The sequence below is a fragment of the Mustelus asterias genome, chromosome 3 (assembly GCF_964213995.1).
Source record: "Mustelus asterias chromosome 3, sMusAst1.hap1.1, whole genome shotgun sequence".
In the NCBI taxonomy this organism is placed as follows: Eukaryota; Metazoa; Chordata; class Chondrichthyes; order Carcharhiniformes; family Triakidae; genus Mustelus; species Mustelus asterias.
In genome coordinates this window covers 73,227,546-73,249,588 of record NC_135803.1, presented here as the reverse complement: position 1 = coordinate 73,249,588, position 22,043 = coordinate 73,227,546, and the positions used below count along the sequence as shown (strand labels likewise).

The 22,043-nt window shown below is 45.6% G+C and overlaps 1 protein-coding gene across 6 annotated transcripts in view; it reads right to left on the bottom strand.

The window, feature by feature from the left end:
- The window catches only part of LOC144491415 (AMMECR1-like protein), a 66,843-nt gene that overhangs the window by 29,722 nt on the left and 15,078 nt on the right, over positions 1–22,043 (bottom strand). For 5 of the 6 annotated variants that reach the window (XM_078209208.1, XM_078209206.1, XM_078209209.1 and 2 more), the window contains one exon: positions 7,218–7,719. In XM_078209208.1, coding sequence (XP_078065334.1) covers positions 7,218–7,687 — 470 coding nt within the window. In that variant the 5' untranslated portion in view covers positions 7,688–7,719. Of the gene's footprint in view, positions 1–7,217; positions 7,720–21,689; positions 21,731–22,043 lie in introns of those variants that run through there. The other variant, XM_078209207.1, reaches the window with a different exon arrangement.

The window sequence follows — 22,043 nt, the reverse complement described above, 5'->3', positions numbered from 1 at the left end:
CTTTGAACTGACTCCAATATTACTATATCATTTTTAAGGCAAGGGGGCCAAAACTGTATGTATATTCCAGGTGAGGCCTCACCAACACCCTGTACAATTGCAACAAAACCTCCCTATTTTTGAACTCCAACCTCTTTGCAATAAAGGCCAAAATGCCGTTTGCCTTCTTAATGACTTGTTGGACCTGCCTGCTAGCTTTGTGTGATTCGTGCACTGGAACACCCAAGTCCCTCTGTATTTCACTCACCTGCAGTCACTCTCCATTTAGATAATAACCTGCCTTTTGATTGCTCCTCCCGAGTGTATGACCTCACACTTCCCCACACTAACCTCCATTTACCAGATTTTCACCTAGTCATCCAATCTATCTATATCCCATTGCAGAATCACAATATCCTCATCACAACACGTACTTCCACCTATCTTCATACTCTTGGCAAATTTGGAAACCTGACATCCTGTTCCTTTCTTCAGGTCATTAATATAAATAATGAACAATTGCGGGCCAAAAACTGATCCCTGAGGTACTTCACTAGTTACATCTTTCCACTCTGAAAAGGACTCATTTATTCTAACTCTGTTTTCTATGTGACAATCAGCTTTCAATCCATGCTAACATACTTCCGCCAATTCCATGGGCTTTTACTTTATGCACCAGCCTCTTATATGGCACCTTGTCAAATGCCTTTTGGAAATCTAAATACACTACATCTACAGGTTCCCCTTTATCTACTCTCTCTACCACATCCTCAAAGAATTTGAGCAAATTTGTCAAACATGATTTACCCTTCAAAAAACCATGTTGACTAGGTTTTATTATATTCAGCTTTTCTAAATGATTTGTTATTTCCTCTTTGATTGCTGACTACAGCATCTTTCCAATAATAGATGTTAAACTAACTGGCCTACAGTTCTCCCTTTTTGAACAAGGGAGTTACATTGGCTGTTTTCTAATCCTTCGGTACTCTCCTGGAATCTAGCGAGTTACAAAAAATTTCAACCAATGGGTCCACTATCTCTGCAGTCATTTCCATTAAAACCCTAGTGTGTAGTTCATCGGGTCATAGAATCCCAACAGTGCAGAAAGAGACTATTTGGCCCATCGAGCCTACCCAGGCCCATAACCCCACATATTTACCCTGCTACTCCCCCTGACACAATTCAGCATAGTAAGAGTTTTAACAACACCAGGTTAAAGTCCAACAGGTTTACTTGGTGGCAAATGCCATTAGCTTTCGGAGTGCTGCTCCTTCGTCAGGTGGCGTGGATATCTGCTCTCAAACAGGGCATACAGAGACACAAAATCAAGTTACAGAATACTGATTAGAATGCGAATCTCTACAGCCAACCAGGTCTTAAAGATACAGACAATGTGAGTGGAGGGAGCATTAGGCACAGGTTAAAGAAATGTGTATTGTCTCCAGACAGGACAGCCAGTGAGATTCTGCAAGTCCAGGAGGCAAGCTGTGGGGGTTACCGATAGTGTGACATGAACCCAAGATCCCACTTTAGGCCGTCCTCATGTGTGCGGAACTTAGCCATCAGTTTCTGCTCAGCGACCCTGCAATGTCGTGTGTCGTGAAGGCCCCCGAAGATCAGAGGCTGAATGCCCGTGACCGCTGAAGTGCTCCCCCACAGGAAGAGAACAGTCTTGCCTGGTGATTGTCGAGCGGTGTTCATTCATCCATTGTCGTAGCATCTGCATGGTTTCCCCAATGTACCATGCCTCGGGACATCCTGTGGGGGAGCACTTCAGCAGTCACAGGCATTCAGCCTCTGATCTTCGGGTAAGCGTTCTCCAAGGGGGCCTTCACGACACATGACAGTGCAGAGTCGCTGAGCAGAAACTGATAGCCAAGTTCCGCACACGAGGACGGCCTAAACCGGGATCTTGGGTTCATGTCACACTATCAGTAACCCCCACAGCTTGCCTCCTGGACTTGCAGAATCTCACTGGCTGTCCTGTCTGGAGACAATACACATTTCTTTAACCTGTGCCTAATGCTCCCTCCACTCACATTGTCTGTATCTTTAAGACCCGATTAGCTGTAAAGATTCGCATTCTAATCAGTATTCTGTAACTTGATTTTGTGTCTCTGTGCCCTGTTTGAGCAGATAGCCACTCCATCTGACGAAGGAGCAGCACTCCGAAAGCTAACGGCATTTGCTAACAAATAAACCTGTTGGACTTTAACCTGGTGTTGTTAAAACTCTTACTGTGTTTACCCCAATTGAACGCCGGCATCTCCACATCATGACAATTCAGCATAGCCAATCAACCTAACCCCGTACATCTTTGAAACATGGGAGGAAACCGGAACACCCAGAGGAAACTCACGCAGACACATGGAGAACGTGCAGACTCCACACAGTCACCCTAAGCAGGAATTGAACGCAGGTTCCTGGCGCTGTGAGACAGTAGTGCTAACCACTGTGCCACCGTGCCGTCCTGGCGACTTGTCCGCCTTTAGACCCTTGAGTTTGCCTAATACTCGATCCCTTGTGATGGGGATTTTTGTAATTTCTACCATGTCATTTGAATCAGTCCATCTGATATCTTAGGAATGTTTGCAATGTCTTCCATGGTAAAGACTGATGCAAAAGTTTATTTAGCATATCCGCCATTCCTTTGTTCACTGTTATCAATTCAGCAGCCTCGTTCAGTAGAGGTCCCACATTTACCTTAGGTGCCCATTTCCTATTTACATATCCATACAAACTTTTACTGTTTGTTTTAATACTGCATGCAAGTTCTCTCTCAAAATTCATTTTCTCCCTTATGAGCATAGAGTCTTTTGCTGCTGGAGCCTAAAAACTTCTCAGTCCTCCAGTCTAACACTATCCCTTGCCACTTTGTATATTTGGTTTTCAATTTAACATTATCCTTGACCACTTTTGTTAATCAAGGATTTTACCTCTTCCTCGTAGAATCCCTCTTTTTGATTGGGATAAACTCCTGCTGAGACTTTGGGACCAGCTGTTTGAATATCTGCCACTGCTCATCTACTGACCTATATCTTAGCTTGTTTACCCAGTTCACCTTAGACAACTCCTCCCTCATACCATTACAATTGCCCTCATTTATGTCGAAGACACTGGTTGTGGACCTATGGCCACAAACTGTATCTGGAATTCTATCATATTGTGGTCACTGCCCCCTTGAGGATCCATTACCACAAGATGCCTTATTAATCCTTCTTCATTACACAGTGGTTAGCACTGCTGCCTCACAGCACCAGGGACCTGGGTTCAATTTCCAGCTTGGGTCACTGCATGTTCTCCCCGTATCTGTGTGGGTTTCTTCCAGGTGCTCTGGTTTCCTCCCACAGTACGAAAAACCATGCTGGTTAGGTGCATTGGTCATGCTAAATTCTCCCTCAGCGTACCTGAACAGGTGCCTTGGGGATTTTCACAGTAACTTCATTGCAGTGTTAATGTAATCCTACTTGTGACACTTGGGGCGGCACGGTGGCACAGTGGTTAGCACTGCTGTCTCACAGCGCCAGGGACCTGGGTTCAATTCCCAGCTTGCGTCACTGTCTGTGTGGAGTTTGTACGTTCTTCCCATGTCTGCTTGGGTTTCCTCCGGGTGCTCCGGTTTCCTCCCACAGTCTGAAAGATGTGCTGGTTAGATGCATTGATCCGAACAGGCGCAGGAGTGGGCGACTAGAGGAATTTCACAGTAACTTTATTGCAGTGTTAATGTAAGCCTTATTTGTGACTAATAAATGAAACTTTACTTTTACTTTAACAAATAAACTTTAAATCTTAAACCAAACCTAAAATGGCCCACTCCAGGGTAGGTTCCACAACGTATTGCTCTACAAACCAATCCCTGATGCACTCCACAAATTCTTCTTCTACGCTACGCTTGCTGGTTTGGTTTGTCCAATCAATACACTTGACATTGGGAATCTAAACTTATGTTTCATTGTCTCAGTCAAGCCTGAATTAGAAGCTACACAGTCATGTATTTCAGGCAAAAGTCCAAAGTATCAGCGTGGCTCAACAATAGCCCGTGGGTTGTGGGTTCAAGCCCTACTAGATTTCATTACATAAATCAATTCTGGTTACTCTGCAGTACTAGCAAAGTGTTATTTACACTGTCGTAATCTCAGATGAGACACTAAACCAGTTCACTAAGATGGATCCAAACAATCCCCACCACTAGTTGATCAGCTGATTATTTATTTAATTCACTACTTTTGATGAATATTACTTATAGAACAGGTAATTGGATAGGTCATTTGCATCAATCTTCACGATAGAGGATACATGTAACATTCCAGAAATAGCTGCAAGTCAGAAAATAGAAAGAGACGGAAGAGCTCGAAAAAAATTACATCACCAGGGAAGTGGTACTGAGCAAACTGTTGGAACTGTGTACTGACAAGTCCTTGGGTCCTGGTGGACTTCATCCAAGGGTCTTAAAAGAGGTGGGTGATGAGATAATTGACACATTGGTTTCAATTTTACAAAATTCCCTAGATTTGGGGAAAATTCAATCAGATTGGAAAATAACAAACATAACTCTTTTATTCAAAAAAAAGGAGGAACCAGAAAGCAGGAAACGACAGGCTAGTTGGTTTAAACATCTATCATAGGGAAAATATTAGAAGCCATTATTAAAGAAGTTATAGCTGGAAACTTGGAAAAATTCAGGGAAAGCAGGCAATGTGAAAGTTTAACCAATTAACAGCAAGTTCCTTGAAGAAGTAACATGTGCTGTGGATAAAGCGGAACCGGTGAATGTACTGTACTTAGATTTTCAGAAGATATTTCATAAGGTGCCACATCGAAGGTTACTGCGGAAGGGTAACATACTGGATGGATAGAAGGTTGGCTAGGCAACAGGAAGCAGAGGCATAAATGGGTCACTTTCTGGTTAGCAAGATGTAACAAGTGCGTGCCACAGGGATCAGTGCTGGGGCCTCAACTTTTTAACCATTTATTTAAATGACTTGGATGAAGGAATTGAACGATGGTTGCTAAATTTGCTGATGACAAAGTTGGGTAGGAAAGTAAGTTGTGAAGAGTACATCAGGAGACTACAAAGGCATATTGATAGGTTAAGTGAGTGGACAAAGATCTGGCAAATGGAGTATAATGTGGAAAAATGTGAAACTGTCCATTTTGGCAAGAAGAATACAAAAGCTTATCATTTAAATAGTGAGAGATTGCAGAGTTCTAAGGTGCAGAGGGATCTGGGCATCCCAGTACATAAAAGGTTATTATGCAGGTACAGCAAGTAATTCAGAACATTAATAGAATGTTATTGTTTACTGCAAGAAGAATTGAATTCAAAAGTAGGGAGGTTATGCTTCAGTTATAAAGGATATTGCTGAGGCCACACTTGGAGTACTGGTGTACAGTATTGGTCTCCTTATTTAAGGATGTAAATACATTGAAAGAAGTTCAAAGAAGATTTACTAGACTAATATCTAGAATGGGCAGGTTGGCCATGAGGAAGTGTTGGATAGGCTAGGCTTGTATCCACTGAAATTTAGAAGCAGCGACTTGGCTGAAAAATACAAGTTCCTGAGGGGGATCTGATAGGGTGGGCGTGGAGAGGGTGTTTCCTCTTGCAAGAGAATCGAAAACCAGGGGTCACTGTTTAAAAATAAAGGTTCCCTCATTTAGGGCAGAGATGAGGAGAATTTTATAAGGGTCATGAGTCTTTGGAACTCGAGGAAGAGAGTCTTTGAATATTTTTTTTTTAAGGCTGAGCTAGATAGATTCTTGATAAGCAAGGGGGTGAACAGTTATTGAGAATAGACAGAAATGTGGGTTTGAGATTACAATCTGATCAGCCATGATCATATTGAGTGGCAGAGAAGGCTCGAGGGGCCAAGTGGCCTACTCCTGCTCCTAATTTGTATGTTTGTATAAACAGTGATTGTAAGATGCTTTGAGGGTGTGAAAGACAGTACAAAATTGCAAGTTCTATCTGCCCATCCTCAGCTTCTGTAAAATTCAATAGCTCTTCAGATGCCAGGAACTTGTCCATCTCCTTTTCAAGTCCCTTACTTTCCTACTCAATTCTCTGTACTGAGTTTATTTGATATGTCATCCAACATTTCATTTTTGTTTGTTTTACACCTTAGAAACATTAGGCTGACTGTGTTAATGACCTTCCCAACAATATCTCAAATCTTTCTCCCACTTTAATATCTTGAGTACATTCATACTGAATGCGTGCCACATGACCTCCACCAAACGCTGTTTCATAGTTAGCCAAGTTAAACTATTAAAAGGTCAGTGACAAACCCACCTCAATGTCAGCACCAAGCACAAAGAAGATTTGTGTCTGGTCAGTCTGGACTGAAATTGAAGTCAAGTCTCAGAAAATGGAGAGCAGCATCTCTTTTGTTTTAAACCAAATGTTCTTCCTATTTCCCAGCTGTAAAGGTATGAAGGAAACGTGCTCCGTGCTTCCAACAATACAGTTATTCTGTCACCTGCTAGGAAACAAGAAAGCAGCTCAAGCTCACTAACCTGTTAACACTTGGCAGTAGGATGCAGAGTAGGAACTCCCAATGGCACAGGAATTAAATCTTGTATGATGTCTAAATAGTACAAAAAGTATATTGCATCTAAATGGCCTTGGCACAGGTCACTGCACAAGCTTCAAAATAGCCTCTGTGCCAGTCTGAGCTGCAACAGCAGTGCCGGCTACTGACCTGCTTCCAAATCACTTCAGCAATGGTGATTACACTGCAGCCAAATGTTTCTGGCACAGGTTGCTATACTGGCTCTTAAAGAACATCACCAAACATCCCTTGAATGAAAGGACTGGCAAGAGTTCTGCTTTCAGGTAACTGGCAATACTGTTTTGCTATTGAACCGCTGTAAGGGGCTGCTGGCTAAGTAGTAGGGTTCATTTGCTGCCTTCCCCATGAGATTACAGTGGAAACCAGAGAAACACATCCCACTAACACAGCAGAAGGGGCATGGCATCAATCTAACTCAAAATCCAATTAATCATCCAGAAAAGAGGAATCCTTCAGATTGTACTGGAGCCAGGTGCAAGAGCTAAAAGGGCAATGTGCCACTTAATCCCTTATTGATTTTCTTTTAAACTTGTTCATTTGATATTTCACGAGGGGACTTACCCTCACTCTTCACTAATGTCCCTAAATGGGAAGCATCAATGGGGAAGTTTTTGCTCCTCTCTACAATGAGTAGTATATCGACTATCCTTATCCTGCAGTACTCACTATGGGTCATTGGTGAACCTGGGTGATCGGGGCAGTGGGAATCCGTACAGATGACAGTACAACACATCAAAGCAGTAGCAGCACATCTCTGCGGTCACCACCAAGTTCCTCACATTCACTCCACTGGTCCCACTGAGCCCAGTTCCGTTCGGACGGTTTCCCACTGTGGTCAGCCCTGTCACAGGGCTGAGTGCAGAGTTCAAGGAGTTCAGGTTCCCATTGCTTTCCCGGTTGTTCCTCTCGCAATGGTTCTGGCTGTAGTTATGGTTTTGGCTGTGGTTGTGGTGGTTCCCCAGGGCTGTTCCAGACTGCAGGCCAGGCACTGAGCCACAACCTAGCCCCGTGCCAGGATGGTTCAGCTGGTTGTGCACATTGCTGCCCGATAATTTGGGCTTCTTCACTCCGCAGCACCCTGCTGCTATCTTCTGCTCGAGCGTTGGCTCCACTTGAAGACACCGCCTCTTTCCCATCCTCCTCTGCAACGCAGTGTCAGCACGGCACCCTGAGCAAGAGAATGCCCAACAATTAGAGACACAGCACTAACAAAGGTAACACACCAACTGGAAGTTCTCAAGGAATTAATACAAAATAAATGTATAATACACCAGCACTATAGCTCTGTTATTAAAAAATAAGCATATGATATTTGCATACAGCAAACCTACAAGAATTTCTCCTCACCCCCATCTGTGTATATTTCATATCACAGCCACTAAACTGTAACAATTTTCTCAGGAATGTATTCTGAGATTCTGTCCTTTCAAACTTGAGGTTGGTCTGGGAAGTATTTTGAGCTTTACGAGAATGTGTAGAAGTTACATTGCATCACTGGTGACAGGAGAAATTTGGTGGTTGATGCTGTGAATTGACAGCTTCACATGAGGTTATGGTCATCACACTGAAGTGATCTGGGTTGGTTGTTTTTCCTACATAATGTATAGGCACCAACTTCCTAAATGAATCAAGTGCCAACACTGAACTGTAACTCACTACAGATTTGTTAAATGGTGCTGCAACTACAAGCATTAGTTCACCCAGTCACAGCATCAATCACAGCCGGTTGATGTGCCACCCAACATCATCCCAATAATACCAAAACAAAGAATGCCACTCTGACACAACACTCATACCACCTATTATCACATAGGCCACTGTACTCAGCATCATCTACACACAGCACCACAACACTGCATTGCCCAGAAACCAGCGCTGATCCAGATACACCATATTGCTATCTATTTCCACCCCCTCTTTAGAAGGTCACAACACTGATCATTACATCAACTGAGACTCTTCCATTCTGTACCAATTTCATCATTATAATCATCTCATTTTTAAACCATCTCTTTTGGCATGTATGTATGGTGTACAGGCTAAACTATGAATCACTAGGAAAGGAACAGTACAATGTAAATCAACAGATAACCCAATACAGTATTAAACTTCCACTGGTTTCAACACAATAAACATTTCTGGGGTTAGCATGTCTCTTCAACAACCCTTGAATACAAGTCCATGATAAAAATTAAGACCTGTTAGCAGCACAGTGAAATGGGAAATTAACTGAAGAACATGGGGCTTCAACCTGGTTTTGTGCATCTCCCTTCTTCAACTTCCAAGTTGACACAACAGAATGCAATAAAGGTGATGAAGCTAAACTGATTTGGAATTTGTCTCTGTTCTGGTGATGCAGGATTCTGGCAAAGATAAACGTCGACAGTCAAAACAGAGCCAAGCAAGATGTGACTTGAATAGAAAAGTTAAAACCTTAGCCTCAATACAAGATTATATAGAAATATACAACATTGAGACTTTTACAAACTGAAAGGAATTATTAAAGACACCAGTCCCTATCCCAGAAATAGGATCCAAATTTTAGACTAAATGAACTAAGTCAAATTAAGGATCCGACGATATAACGTGTAACTATACCGAGACCAGATTCTCTCAGTCATGCAAACTAAACAGTTTATTATATAATACCAGACATCCTTGACCCATCATGCTGTAATTCACAGGCCGCGCACCGGACCGCACCGAGGCTGTAATTCACAGGCCGCGCAGCAGACCGCACCGAGGCTGCAATCACAGGCCGCGCACCGGACCGAGGCTGCAATCACAGGCCGCGCACCGGACCGAGGCTGTAATTCACAGGCCGCGCAGCAGACCGCACCGAGGCTGTAATTCACAGGCCGCGCACCGGACCGCACCGAGGCTGCAATCACAGGCCGCGCACCGGACCGCACCGAGGCTGCAATCACAGGCCGCGCACCGGACCGAGGCTGTAATTCACAGGCCGCGCAGCAGACCGCACCGAGGCTGTAATCACAGGCCGCGCACCAGACCGCACCGAGGCTGTAATCACAGGCCGCGCACCAGACCGCACCGAGGCTGCAATCACAGGCCGCGCACCGGACCGCACCGAGGCTGTAATTCACGGGCCGTGCACCGGACCGCACCGAGGCTGTAATCACAGGCTGCGCACCGGACCGAGGCTGCAATCACAGGCCGCGCACCGGACCGAGGCTGTAATTCACAGGCCGCGCAGCAGACCGCACCGAGGCTGTAATCACAGGCTGCGCACCGGACCGCACCAAGGCTGTAATCACAGGCTGCGCACCGGACCGCACCGAGGCTGTAATCACAGGCTGCGCACCGGACCGCACCGAGGCTGTAATCACAGGCTGCGCACCGGACCGCACCGAGGCTGTAATCACAGGCTGCGCACCAGACCGCACCGAGACTGTAATCACAGGCTGCGCACCAGACCGCACCGAGGCTGTAATCACAGGCCGCGCAGCAGACCGCACCGAGGCTGTAATTCACAGGCCGCGCACCAGACCGCACCGAGGCTGCAATTCACAGGCCGCGCAGCAGACCGCACCGAGGCTGCAATTCACAGGCCGCGCACCAGACCGCACCGAGGCTGCAATTCACAGGCCGCGCACCAGACCGCACCGAGGCTGTAATTCACAGGCCGCGCAGCAGACCGCACCGAGGCTGCAATTCACAGGCTGCACACCAGACCGCACCGAGGCTGCAATCACAGGCCGCGCACCGGACCACACCGAGGCTGTAATCACAGGCTGCGCACCGGACCGCACCGAGGCTGTAATTCACAGGCCGCGCACCGGACCGCACCGAGGCTGTAATCACAGGCTGCACACCAGACCGCACCGAGGCTGTAATCACAGGCTGCGCACCAGACCGCACTGAGGCTGTAATCACAGGCCGCGCACCGGACCACACCGAGGCTGCAATTCACAGGCTGCGCACCGGACCGCACTGAGGCTGTAATCACAGGCTGCACACCAGACCGCACCGAGGCTGCAATCACAGGCCGCGCACCGGACCACACCGAGGCTGTAATCACAGGCCGCGCACCGGACCGCACCGAGGCTGTAATCACAGGCCGCGCACCAGACCGCACCGAGGCTGCAATCACAGGCCGCGCACCGGACCGCACCGAGGCTGTAATCACAGGCTGCGCACCGGACCGAGGCTGCAATCACAGGCCGCGCACCGGACCGAGGCTGTAATTCACAGGCCGCGCAGCAGACCGCACCGAGGCTGTAATCACAGGCTGCGCACCGGACCGCACCAAGGCTGTAATCACAGGCTGCGCACCGGACCGCACCGAGGCTGTAATCACAGGCTGCGCACCGGACCGCACCGAGGCTGTAATCACAGGCTGCGCACCGGACCGCACCGAGGCTGCAATTCACAGGCCGCGCACCAGACCGCACCGAGGCTGCAATTCACAGGCCGCGCAGCAGACCGCACCGAGGCTGTAATTCACAGGCCGCGCACCAGACCGCACCGAGGCTGCAATTCACAGGCTGCACACCAGACCGCACCGAGGCTGTAATCACAGGCTGCGCACCAGACCGCACTGAGGCTGTAATCACAGGCCGCGCACCGGACCACACCGAGGCTGCAATTCACAGGCTGCGCACCGGACCGCACTGAGGCTGTAATCACAGGCTGCACACCAGACCGCACCGAGGCTGCAATCACAGGCCGCGCACCGGACCACACCGAGGCTGTAATCACAGGCCGCGCACCGGACCGCACCGAGGCTGTAATCACAGGCCGCGCACCAGACCGCACCGAGGCTGCAATCACAGGCCGCGCACCGGACCGCACCGAGGCTGTAATCACAGGCTGCGCACCGGACCGAGGCTGCAATCACAGGCCGCGCACCGGACCGAGGCTGTAATTCACAGGCCGCGCAGCAGACCGCACCGAGGCTGTAATCACAGGCTGCGCACCGGACCGCACCAAGGCTGTAATCACAGGCTGCGCACCGGACCGCACCGAGGCTGTAATCACAGGCTGCGCACCGGACCGCACCGAGGCTGTAATCACAGGCTGCGCACCGGACCGCACCGAGGCTGCAATTCACAGGCCGCGCACCAGACCGCACCGAGGCTGCAATTCACAGGCCGCGCAGCAGACCGCACCGAGGCTGTAATTCACAGGCCGCGCAGCAGACCGCACCGAGGCTGTAATCACAGGCCGCGCACCAGACCGCACCGAGGCTGCAATCACAGGCCGCGCACCGGACCGCACCGGGGCTGTAATCACAGGCTGCGCACCGGACCGCACCGAGGCTGTAATCACAGGCTCTGGACCGGACCGAGGCTGTAATCACAGGCTGCGCACCAGACCGCACCGAGGCTGTAATCACAGGCCGCGCACCAGACCGCACCGAGGCTGTAATCACAGGCCGCGCACGGACCGCACCGAGGCTGCAATCACAGGCCGTGCACCGGACCGCACCGAGGCTGTAATCACAGGCCGCACACCGGACCGCACCGAGGCTGCAATCACAGGCCGCGCACCGGACCGCACCGAGGCTGTAATCACAGGCCGTGCACCGGACCGCACCGAGGCTGTAATCACAGGCCGCACACCGGACCGCACCGAGGCTGCAATCACAGGCCGCGCACCGGACCGCACCGGGGCTGTAATCACAGGCCGCACACCGGACCGCACCGGGGCTGCAATCACAGGCCGTGCACCGGACCGCACCGAGGCTGTAATCACAGGCTCCGGACCGAGGCTGTAATCACAGGCCGCACACCAGACCGCACCGAGGCTGTAATCACAGGCCGCACACCGGACCGCACCGAGGCTGTAATCACAGGCTCCGGACCGAGGCTGTAATCACAGGCTGTGCACCGGGCCGCACCGAGGCTGCAATCACAGGCCGCGCACCGGACCGCACTGAGGCTGTAATCACAGGCCGCGCACTGGACCGCACTGAGGCTGTAATCACAGGCCGCGCACCGGACCGCACTGAGGCTGTAATCACAGGCCGCGCACCGGACCGCACTGAGGCTGCAATCACAGGCCGCGCACCAGACCGCACTGAGGCTGTAATCACAGGCCGCGCACCAGATTACACCGAGGTTGTAATCACAGGCTGTGTATCGGATTACATGGAGGGTGTAACTAGAGGCTGTATACTCAGCATTAATTGCACACCAGTAAAACTATGTTTTTAATTTATTTCCCTTAAATTTAGTTGGTCTAATAACGAGGACAGGCACGATCTGAGTCAGGTCGTGCCATATGTACCAACTGATTCAAGAATAGCATCTTCCCTGCTGCCATTAGACTTTTGAATGGTCCAATCATTTATTAAGCTGATCTTTCTCTTCGGCCCTATCGGTAACACCAACACTATATTCTGCACCCTCTCCTTTCCTTCTTCCCATGTACTCTATGAACGTTATGTTTTGTCTGTATAGCTCGCAAGAAACAATACTTTTCACTGTATCCCAATACATGTGACAATAATAAATCAATTCAGTTCAATTTGGGAATTCCAGGATGTTTCTGAATCCTGAACAACCACATGCGCAGGAAGTGTCGCTGGCTGGAGGAGCTCGAGCTGTGAGTTTGAGGACATAAGCAATAGCTGGCATTACTGTGGTGCAAACATGAGGCTGAGCGCTACATGGACAGCACATTTATGATGTGGCCATTCATTCCCCCCTCTACTTGCACACCAATAAGCCACAGAGTGCTTGTCAGGCAGTCAGAGAGGATTGTGCAAGTAGTGCAGGAGCCCTTGAGTTCATCTCACTCCCCAACCAGTATTCAGTTTTGAACACTGAGTGTGATGGTTCTTTGGTGAAATGCAGCCAGAGCCAAGCCCACAACAGGTTCAATTGCAGAAGAAGGAAGAGAGGTGGAGAAATGAATAGTGATAGGAAATTCTACAGTTTGGGTACAGACAGTCATTTCTGCAACTGCAGACATGAATCCAGGATGGCAGCTTATCTCTGTTGTCAGGGTCAAGGGTGTTTCTAAGCACTACAGAGCACTCTGAGGGAGGAGGGTAAACAGACAGAGGTCATGGTCCATGTCAGTAACAAAAACCTAGGTAGTAAAAGGGATGTGGCCCTGCAGTCAGGCTTTAGGGAGCTAGGAATTAGACTCAAAATCAATACCTCAAAAGGCAATAATCCCTGGATTATTTCCAATGCCACGTTAGTGAGTATTGAAATGAGAGGACAGAGCAGATTAATGCATGGCTGGGGACACGGTGCAGGAAGAAGAACTTTAGATTTCTGGAGCGTGGGACCATTTCTAGGGGAAACAAGGTTAGTAGAGTTGCACTTCAACAGAGTGGGGCCAATGTCATGGTGGGGCAGTTTTAGTGATGTGGGGAAGGTTTAAACTAACCTGACAGGAAAATGGAACCAGGATTTGGAAAAGAAAAAGTGCAGAAAGGTTTGGGAGAGATAAATAACACTAGAGTAAGAAAGAAAGGTGGGTTCAGATAGGGGCCAGCAATGAGGACTAATATAGTTTTACCTAAACACATGACACAAGGTTGGTGAGCTGCAAGCATAGTTAGTTACATGGGAATAGGATGTTGTGACCAGCTCTATAAAGAACAGAAATGGAAAGTAAATATTCCTGGATGCAAGCTGTTCAGGAAAGAGAGGGAAGGAAAGACAGGAAGGGCGGTAGTACTGATTAAAGAAAAATTACAGTCTGGATCCTGAAGAGTAGAATTAAGAAACAGCAGAGGTACCATTACACAACTTGGTTCATTCAATGAGTCACCAGTGAAAGTTATGGTGGAGCAAATTTAGAGACAACAGAGAAATGCAAAAACCATAGAGATACTGATAGAGAAAAACTGTAGATAATGGGGAATTTTCATTTTCCTAATATAGATTGGAATCATAATAGTGTAAAGGACAGGGGAGTTTCTAAAATGTGTTCAGTACGTTTCCCACTCTATGGGAAAGGAGACATTGCTGGATCTAACTCTGGAAAATGAGGTGGGCTGAATAGAACAAATTTTAGTAGGGGAACTTTTAGCAAACAGTGCTCATAGTACCATAAGTTTAATTTAGCTATGGAAAAGGACAACAACCAATTTAGAGTAAAAGCATGCTTATCTGGGGAGAACCAATTTCCCTGGGATGAGACTAGATCTGTCCCAGGTAAACTGGAATCAAATATTGGCAGGTAACATTAGCTGAACAATGAGCTGCCTTTAAAGAGATAATTTGGGCACATCAAGAACAAAGACAGAGCTCCCTGGATGATAAAGAAATGGTGATTAAGATAAAGCACAAAGAGGGCGCATGACAGGTGTCAAGTTGATAATACAAAAGAACTACAGTGAAGTCACGAAAAGACAAACTCAGATGACACAAAATTATGGTCAAGTTAAACTAGTCAACCATTCCATAGAACCATAGAATTCCTACAGTGCAGAAATAGATCATCGGCCCATTCTCCGAAAGAGCATCCCAACCAGGCCCTCCCCTCTGCCTTATCCCCATTACCCAGTGCAATTACCATAGCTAATCCACCTAACCTGCACATCTTTGTGACTGTGGAAGTAAACCGGAGAACCCAGAGGAAATCCATGCAGACACGGGGAGAACGTGCTAACTCCACACAGTCAGCCAAGCTGGGAGTCAAACGCGTGTCCCTGATGTTGTGAGGCAGCAGTGTTAACCACTGAGCCACCAAAAGTTTATTTATTAGTCACAAGTAGGCTTACATTCACACTGTAATGAAGTTACTGTGAAAATCCCCTAGTCGCCACACTCCAGTGCCTGTTCGGGTGCACTGAGGGAGAATTTAACATGGCAAATGCACCTAACTTGTACATCTTTGGACTGTGTAAGGAAACCAGAGCACCCGGAGGAAACCCACGCAGACAGGGGGGAGAATGTGCAATCTTCACACAGACCCAAGCGGGAATTGAACCCAGGTCCCTGGCGCTGTTTAGGCAGCGGTGCTAACCGCTGTGCCACCATGCCACCCTGCATCGTATCCCACCAGAATAATGTCCATGACATGCTAACATTCCACACTGGTAGCGCCGGATTAGCCAAACTTGTCATATGATGGCGCCAGAGTAGAGTTAGACCACAAAAAAGAGAAGAGCCTCAATAAATGCCTGTCCATTCGCCTGTTTCTCCAGTCAAAGCCACAAAGCCTGTAGTGATGCCTGGGGATTTCGCACTGCAGCACAAAGATACCGAAAACATGTCTGACTGCATTGACAACATGGTGGAATGTATAACGCACATCCAAAAACTACATACCAAGGTGAAAAAGATTTGTTTTTCCAGAGTTAACTCTGATCTTTAACAAGGTCAGGCCATCGTAAGGTGTTTATAAACTGAATAAAGACCTTTTTCACATATTTATTGCTTTAGTCTGTATTCATCTGGCATTTGAATCTGTTGTTTTTGACACATTTTGCATTTGTAGACATATCGGTTTACATAGAGACACTCATATGGGAATAGGGCCTCCTCGGCTATCAAATTTGTGGACGGACCACCTGGGATTTTATCATCAGCACTTTATTGTCGGCTGAATATAGAAAGTTCAGAAAAAGTGAAATGGGGAATACATGAGACAGAGAGAGAATGAGGGGGCATTGGCAGTTTACATAAAAATGGAATCCAGATGTTTTTTTAAAAATCAGCAGAATAGTGAAAGCATAGTAAAGGGGGGTGGGACTGATTAAGAAGCAAAAAGGAGATTTTGCATGGAGACAAAGGGCATACCTCAGGTACAAACTAAAATCTGTCATTACCAAGGAAGATGCTGCCAAAATCATAATAAAAGAGGAAGGAGTTGAGATACTGGATGGTTTAAAATTGATGAAGAGATAGCAGTGGAAAGGTTGACTGTACTTTAAGTTGATAAGTCACCAAGACCAGATGGGCTGCATCTGAGGATATTGAGGGAGGCAGAGACACTGGTCATAATCTTCAAATGCTCCTCATTTATAGGGGTGATGCCAGAAGACTGCAGAATTACAAATGTCACACTCTTGTTCAAAAAAGGCTGCAAAGCTAAACCCGGCAACTTCAGACCAGACAGTTTAACCTTAATGGTGGGAATGTTTCCAGAAATCGCAGGACAAAATTAACAGTCACTTGAACAATTGTGCATTAATTAGGGAAAGCCAACATGGATTTGTTAAAGGCAAATTGTGTCTAACTAACTGGATTGAGTTTTTTTGATGAGGTAACAGTTGATGAGGGTAATGCAGTTCATGTTGTGTACATAGATTTCCAAAAGGTTTTTGATAAAGTGTCAAGTAACAGCATAGTTAAAGCTCATGAAATAAAAGGATTAGTGGCAGCATAGACACAAAACTGGCTGAAAAATGACAGGAAACAGTAGTGGTGAATAGTTGTTTTTCCAGACTGGAATAAGGTACATAGTGGGATTCCCCACAGGTTGATACTAGGACCACCATTTTTTATATCGAAAAAATATGTATAATATAAATTTAGACCTAGACATATCTGAACAGGGCACAATTTCAAAATTTATTGGCAAAAAACCTTGTAAATATCATGAACCTTGAAGAGAAGAGCACAAAATTTCAAGACAACAGACAGGCTGGTGGAATAGGTAGAAATTAGGCAGATGCAATTTAATGCAGAGACTGCATTTGGAGTAAAAATAAAGAGAAACAATATAAACTAAATGGTACAATTCTAAAGGGATGCAGTTTCACAGGAACCTGGGTATATGAGCACAAATCGTTGAAGGTGGCACAGTAGGTTGAGAAAGTGGTTAAAAGGCATGACAGATCCTGGCTTTATAAATGGAGCCATAGAGTAGAAAAGAAAGGAAGTTATGATGAATCTTTATAAAATCTGGTTTCATCCTTAACTGAGTATTGTGTCCAATTCTGTGCATCACACTTTAGGATGTGAAGGATTTGGAGAGGGAGACAAAAAGATTCAAGAGAATGGTCTCAGAGATGAGTGACTTCAGTTATTTGGATGAACTGCAGATATTGGGATTGCCTTCCATAAAGAGAACACTGAACGGAGATTTGATAAAGATGTTCAAAACTACGAGGGGTCTTGACGGAGTAGAGAGAGAAACTGGCCCCATAAGTGGAAGACTAACAGGACAATGATGATGGTGACTGGCAAAAGAATCAACAGTGACATGAGGAAAATTGTCTTTTTATTTAATGTAGCAAGTGATTGGGATCTGCAATATACCACGTCAGAGGGCATTGCAGGCACAGGCAAACGCGGCTTTCAATGAGGAATTCGATAAGCACCTGAAGAGAAAATATATGCAGGGGTACAGGGAGCGGATGGGGGAGCAGAACTACCTAAATTATTCTTGCATAGAGCTGGCACAGACAAGATTGATGAAATGGCCTCAAGTTCTACAACCACGCTATGATTCTGTTGTGTATAGGATTATAATGGGAACAATCCCAGGGTTTGTACTCGATGGAGATAATCCCAGGGTTTGTACTCGATGGAGATAATCCCAGGGTTTGTACTCGATGGAGATAATCCCAGGGTTTGTACTCGATGGAGATAATCCCAGGGTTTGTACTCTATTCTGACGGATGATCCTAGGGTTGAGACTCGACTTTGATTGCAATCCAGTACAAACCGTGTGATTACACAATGGCGCCCAATAGTCTTTCAGGCTATTATTGCAGCCACTTCAAAACTCAACAGTTAGAGTAGAATATTTTGTCAATGCCTCAATCTTTATTCAGTGGTAGGTTAAATTTAAAACTTAATGCTTTGCCAGTTGAAGGTATTTTGTGGTGCTCTCTTGCAGCAAGATGATTTCTGTTAGATACCACCTGGGGAACAGCATAAACATGACATTCAAGATAGACGGGTAGGTAAATCCTGTGCAGTGTCAGAGTGCTCATCCACAAAAATGATGCACATAAATCAAGTCCAAAATTTTTAAAGGCAGAATCAGCCTGAAGGTTCTTTTGAGTGGAAACAACAAAGGTCCAGTCCCAATACTAGATATCCAACGCAAAATGTCTCACATTTTAAGGGAACAAAATTTTTCTAGATGGTCCAAATACTAACCAAAATTGCCATACAAAATCCCAAACACAATACCAGAACACACCTTTTAATATGCTTTCTGGAATTCCACAACCACAGTTCTTTCAATATCTACTGTGATATGTCACAGTTCACATCAGATTTCATATGGCTCCCCGTGACAGTGAAAAACATTACGATGCCCAGGCTGCAGTCATAGCACAGGCATCAAGTTGAAAATGCAACCTCAGAATGACATGTCTAAATCTATACTAAGCCCTAATTGAGCAGTAATTAATAAGCTTGGGCACAGCTCCAGTTTGTCCACCTCTGAACTTTTTAACACTTATTATGGTTATAGTGTAGTCAGTCTGAAGCTGAAGCCGTGTGAAACTACATCAACCTGAATTTATATAGCATCTTTAACATTCAGAAATGGCCCAAAGCACTGCATTGAAGTGTAGGGTTCTCCTTTGCCATCAATTCTGGCAACTTCAAAACTGAATCAAGATATAAAATTTTATTAAATACGAAACACCTCCACATTGATACTAAACTTGCGTACGTTGGATTCACCATTGAGTCTCAGACAGCACAGTGAGACACCTAGAGTTCCAAATGAGAAACTGCACAAGTCTGACCTGTAGGAATTCTCGAGATATTGAACACCACATTCCAATATCTAGGATTTCACAATGAGGTGGTGGGAGTCTGCCCATACATTCTAACATGAGTGCTTGAGTTAGTTGTCTAACAGCAGAGTGTGATACCTAGAGATTCCCAACAGGCAGGTCCATCAATGATTTACTATAAAACCCTACTCTGGCTCAGTGTCAAATTTTGTCAGTTAACACTATGAAGCTCCTTGGGATATTTCATCAAATAAATACAAGTTGCCATCTACAAATAGTATTGCAGCAAATCCCACCACGTTGTCAGTTTTAGGATTTGCACAGCAAGACCTTGTGATGTTATGGGAGCTTCCATGAGAAATCCACCATCTCACACTAATACCTACAGATGCCCAACAAGATGGTTGTCAGTACCTAGAACTTTCTCTTGTGAGATGCAACAGTATACATTACAACATCAAGAATTTCTCAGATAGGTCTGTCAGGATAGGGCTTCCAACATCACAAACTGCAATACGTTTAACCTCTCTGGTCCAGAAATCTATTGTTCAGACACAACAATTGTCCAGAAATTTTTGAGCAGCCCTAAGCAACCCACAGACTCACTACTCAGCTGCTCAGACATTGCAACAAATCAAGGCGGAACAGGCTCACTAAAAATAATGAACATTTAACTCCTCCTTACCACGGGAAGCACAGAAAAAAAGCAGAACAGGTATCACATACAGGCATTCCAATGTCATTCTATAATTCAGAGAATTCTGAAATCCAGAAATGACTTGGTCCCAGGCAATGAAACCTGGATTCACTTCAGGGTTGTATGTTCACTCTTATTACATAACATAACGAGAGGCCTACCAAATTCTGTAGTCATTTTGGACTTTTCATGAAAGGCTCAATAACACACACGATATGATCCCTAGGACTTCCCACAAACACATTGGGATCACTGGTATTTCCTAATGAGGAAAGTCCACTTTCTCCAAAAAGATTTTTACGATAGGAACCTTTTTTGAATAACAACTTTTTGACACACTAATTTCTAAATCATGGCTCAAGAGCTTCAATATGTAAAAGAAGCTGATACTCATGTGCATTACTGAAGAAGTGCTCCCTGTCAGAATTGTCACCAATAAAATAGGGTGCTAAACTGAAACACTTTGCCTGGTCCTTTACTTCAGATAAATGTAAACTCTTTCATTGCACAATACAATGAATAGAGAATTCTCTCTCAATGTTCTAGCCAACATTCAGCATTGAAACGTGGCAACAGTAGTCTCCTTAAGCATGCATTGCATTCAGTTAGATCATGGGATATATATCAGACAATTCCACGTACCCACCTCATCTCCATATCTCTTGATACTCTTTATACAACCAAAATCTATATATTGGTACTGTATTGTACTGAACACATTTTATTTTAATACTTTTGTTTTTCTGTAGCTTTACCATTTAGTAGCTTAGTCCAGTTTAATATACCTCATTCCTCTCTCCAACGTCACTGAAATTCCTACAACACCACCATCTTGTTATGGTTGCAGTGGCTGCAGCATTTGCCCAAGTAATAGTTACTTCAATGCGAAGTAATTCATTGTGAGTGAAGCAGAGATGTTTGGAAGAGATGCTTTGTACACGCTTTTTTGTTCCACATGGTTTCCAAATCAGGGTATGTCAATACATGCTGATACCTAGGGTTTCTAGCGTGAGGCTAAAGAACACACGTTATGATGTCTAGAATTGGAAATCATTTTTCAATGTGCTCCAAATTTCTCAAAGAACAACCTGTTCTTTCACACTATATTGCTCAGTAAATTGTGAGTACTGTCTGTTACAACAAATAGTCGATGAAAATTATTTCAGCACAGAGTCTGGGGCTCGAAGCTTCCTAGCTTGCTATTTAATTAGCATCAGTGATTGTAGAGTTTCTTCATGTGAAGTCTCTCAACAGTGTTTAGATTTGAGAATTTGTAGCCTGTCAATATAGAATGCAATGCCGAGTAACTCGATGAGGAAGTTTCTCAGGATGCAGGGTTTGCCAGAGAACAAGTCAGCTTCAGTGCTAACAAACCAGGAGCATAGACAGCGATACACAGTATGGTGAGTGGGATTTTTATTCATGCCTTCTCAGGATGTGGGCATCAGTGGCATTTATTGCCTATCCCTAACTGTGCAGGGAGACAACGGTGTGATCCCTTCTTAACTGCTGCAGTGTTTGTATTAGTGTGATACAACTGAATGGCTTGCAAGGATAGTTAAAAGTCAGCCACATTGGTGGGAGACTGGAATCACACAAATGCCAATACAAATGAGGAGAAGATATTTCTCCTCCAAAAGGATAATAGTGAACCAGCTGGCACAACAGATGCCAGCTTTTTATTTTCAAAATAGAATTACAATTCTTAAACTGCCATGGTAGGATTTGTACAGGCCTCTTTACTGATCATTTTAACTACATCCAATGTTCAGCAAAGTTACAATACCAATAACACGTGCCTCCAATTACATACCGTTCTTACCTCCTTTCCTGACAGCAGTACAGGAGCACATCAGGTGAACAGCTGTGATTGGAGGTATCTCTGGAGGTTTGAAAGCATAGTATCCAATCACACGACATTTGCCCACAATTTGTGAATGTTGTTGCATTCACTTTTCAAGATTGGGTCTCCTGTCGTTGAGTGTATTTGCTCAGCATTTTGTGCAAGAACTTCCAAGAAGCAAGAGATGCATCAAGAGAGCCGAGGCACAAACCACAGGTTAGATGGCAAATCCAGTGTTTCGTCCAAGTTTTTGGTAGCAGTGGCAGAAAGATCAATTTTCCATCCCTGGAGACACACAGGACAATCTAATGTGGTTGGAGAGGT